The following is a 3,218-nucleotide window of genomic DNA, read 5'->3' on the forward strand; positions in this document are numbered from 1 at the left end:
GCCATTACTTATTCCTTCTCAAAGTCAATTAGTGGTTGCAGTACTTCATTCTCATAGTACCTGATCAGGAAAATGATTCCTTTCATACAATAAGAAATAGTATGCAGAGATCACAGGAATCATAAATGGCTCTAGTAGGGGCAGTGTGGATTATATTTTCCAAAGTAGTTATTTTACAGATCTTGGTCCTGATACCAAGAGGAAACAAGAAATGAGAGATTAAGAGTTGGCCCTAGAGGGAAATTCCAAGGAGAGTGTAAAATTAAGGGTAAAAATGAGTTCTCTTGAGGTCCTAGGTCTATCTTATGATCATTGAACCAGATGGAAGACATGGACGAACCTCAGGCTTAGTCTTATCTTACTATGGGAAAATGTTCTCACAAGAACAAGTAGAAACCAAATTCATCTTATTTAAAGAAGAGAGTCTCAGTGAGTGAGGAAAAAGAGGTAACTTATTCAGGTAGGAATTCCTCAGCCTGAAGAAGAACAAGAGGTTCTGCTAGTCACTAAATTTTGGGACACAAAGAGGACATCTGTTTCTTTTAAGAAGGCCAAGTTAAGACTGAGGAAAAGATTATAGTAGTAAAATGTTGACCAGTTGCTTACTTGTAAGCTCAGGATCAGAGCTTTAGAAATGCCTGGCAAGTGCAAAAGAGGCTGGACCACAGAGATGAGTAGGCAAAGGAAACAAACCAACAAAAAATAATGAGCATTTTGAAATAGATGACAGTTCTACTGTGTAATGTTCTTTTTAGTTTAAGGCTATGTCATATATATTAAACAATACATATTGATGAGTTGAATAGCAAGCATTTTGTGAGTTCACATCTGGTTCAGATACCCATTGGTTGTGTGACCCTGGGCAAGTTATTTAATCCTGTTTACCTCAGTTCCTCATCTATAAAATGAGCTGGAGAAGAAAATGGCAAACCACTCCAGTACATTTACCAAGAAAGTCCAAATGGAATCATGGAGAGTTGAACACAACTGAAAAATGTGTCAATAACACTGAGTAATCACCATTATTTGTTTTAAAGCTATTTGTATTTCTATTTTTCCTGCACGAGAAAAGCTGCATTTAAAATCAAAATAATTTGTTTCACAATCTGACTATGCTACTAATAGTCTTTGTTACTTTGTAAAAAAGCAAAACCAAACAGTGAATCAGTTTGGACCGTTGCTTTACAAACCTGTGAAATAAGGTTATCCATAAAATTAACTTAATATATATAATTTTTGAATGTTTTCAAACTACATTCCTGAACAGAATCCTTTGATATATGCAATAAAATATTAATCGTTCCCTGATCATCATTGCTCTTTCATTCTCTACCTAAAATTATGGATAGATAGAGATATAAAATATGTGTATAGATATAGATATGTTTATATACATATACAGATGTGTGTACACAAAATATATTTTTAGTTTTGTGTTTAAATATATATACGTGTGTATGTGTGTGTTTGTGTGTGTACATGTGTGTGAATGAAATCCAGTTCCACTCTTGGGGGTGATAGTCCTTTTGATTAACTTTGGAGTGGCACTATTCACTTTCTTAATGTGTATCATGTTTTTTCTGTACTGTCTTTAAATCTAAGTATTTAAAACTCTGTTGCAAAATTCTTTGACACACCTTAGCCTCATCTTTTCTGCTGCAAGCTCTGCCTTCAACTGATTTTGGACTTAAAATAAAATGTGTTTTTTCTTTTCATCAGGTTCAATGGGACAGAATAGTTAACTTGTTCTACTGGAATAAGTACTTTAATTCGTTCTTTTCATCATCTTTTCTGCTACTCATACTGTTCTGCTACTCATATAACTGAAATCATACTGATTTCAGTTAACTTCCAGCTCACCAGCGGAGATGGGCAACCTCTCAATCATCACAGAATTCCTCCTCATAGAGTTCTCCAGCACACGGGAGCTGCAGGTCTTACATGCTCTGCTGTTCCTATTGATTTACCTGGCTGCCCTGATGGGCAATCTTCTCACCATCGCTGCAATTTTTACTGACCCACAACTTCACTGTCCTATGTACTTTTTCCTGAGCAACTTATCCCTACTAGATATCTGCACCATTTCAGTTACACTTCCTAAATTCATTGTGAATTCCTTATCTGGCTGTCAGTCTCTATCCCTCCTTGGCTGTGCTGCTCAGATCTCCTTCTTCCTCTTTTTTTCAGCAACAGAGTTTGCTTTACTTGTGGCCATGTCCTATGACCGCTTTGTGGCCATCTGCCACCCCCTACACTATAGCATCATCATGATGCCAGCACGTTGTGTCTGGGCAGTCTCTGGCTCATGGGTCAGCGGGCTCATTTATTCAGCTGTACACACAGGTAACATGTTCCGCCTGTCCTTCTCAGGATCCAATGTGATCCACCAGTTCTTCTGTGACGTGCCTCATGTCTTGAAAGTCGCAACCTCTGAGGTGTTTAATTCTGAGTTTGTATTAATTGTAGCAAGTTCAAGTTTTTTGTTATTCTGCTTTGCATATTTAATTATATCCTATGCTCGCATCTTCTCCAGTGTGCTCAAGATTCCTTCTGTAGAAGGACGCTACAAGGCCATTTCAACCTGCTCCCCTCAGTTGATTATCCTCATCTTATTTCTCACTTCGGTAATGACTGCAGTCCTCAGGGACACATCAGACACATCACCTATCCAAAACCTTTTAATTGCAATGGCCTATACAATACTGCCTCCACTCATGAACCCTATCATCTACAGCCTGAGGAACCAGAAGGTCACAGCTGCCATGAGCAAGATGGTCAGGAGGATTTTTTTCCCTCCATCACTGAAAACACAAAAAAGCTGAAGAATATATACTTGGGCAGTCATATGTGCAACATGATACATGAGGTTGCCTGAAAAGATCAGAAATGGTATTAAAAACAAAACTATCCAGTAAAAAAGACCCTTAGAAGAAATGTTACACGGGTTGCAATGAATCCATCATTGATTTTAGCATAACCTAGACCTATCCTATAAGTGGTTATTGTCTGTAGTTGAATTATCATGACATCAGCCCAGGGTCTTTAGTCAAAAGTGGCATCATAAAAATTAACAGACCACTCAGTTATACCTAGAAAAACAGCAGGTAACCTGAACCAAATGCAACCATCAGGATGATTGACTTGTTTTTCCCCTTAATGTGAATCTTGCCTTCTCACCTGCATACTTTTGCTTCTACTCATCTTCCTGACGATAATGG

The 3,218-nt window shown here is 37.8% G+C and overlaps 1 protein-coding gene across 1 annotated transcript; it reads left to right on the forward strand.

The window, feature by feature from the left end:
* Nucleotides 1-1,868: 1,868 nt before the first annotated feature.
* Nucleotides 1,869-2,822, forward strand: LOC140522082 (olfactory receptor 14I1-like). Its single transcript, XM_072637118.1, has one exon. The coding sequence runs from the start codon at nt 1,869-1,871 to the stop codon at nt 2,820-2,822; it is 954 nt and encodes a 317-aa protein (XP_072493219.1).
* Nucleotides 2,823-3,218: the final 396 nt, after the last annotated feature.

The sequence above is a fragment of the Notamacropus eugenii genome, chromosome 2, assembly GCF_028372415.1.
Source record: "Notamacropus eugenii isolate mMacEug1 chromosome 2, mMacEug1.pri_v2, whole genome shotgun sequence".
NCBI classification, from domain to species: domain Eukaryota; kingdom Metazoa; phylum Chordata; class Mammalia; order Diprotodontia; family Macropodidae; genus Notamacropus; species Notamacropus eugenii.

Coding starts and splice junctions, on each gene's coding strand:
- LOC140522082 (XM_072637118.1), top strand. CDS start 1,869: ATGGGCAACCTCTCAATCATCACAGAATTCCTCCTCATAGAGTTCTCC.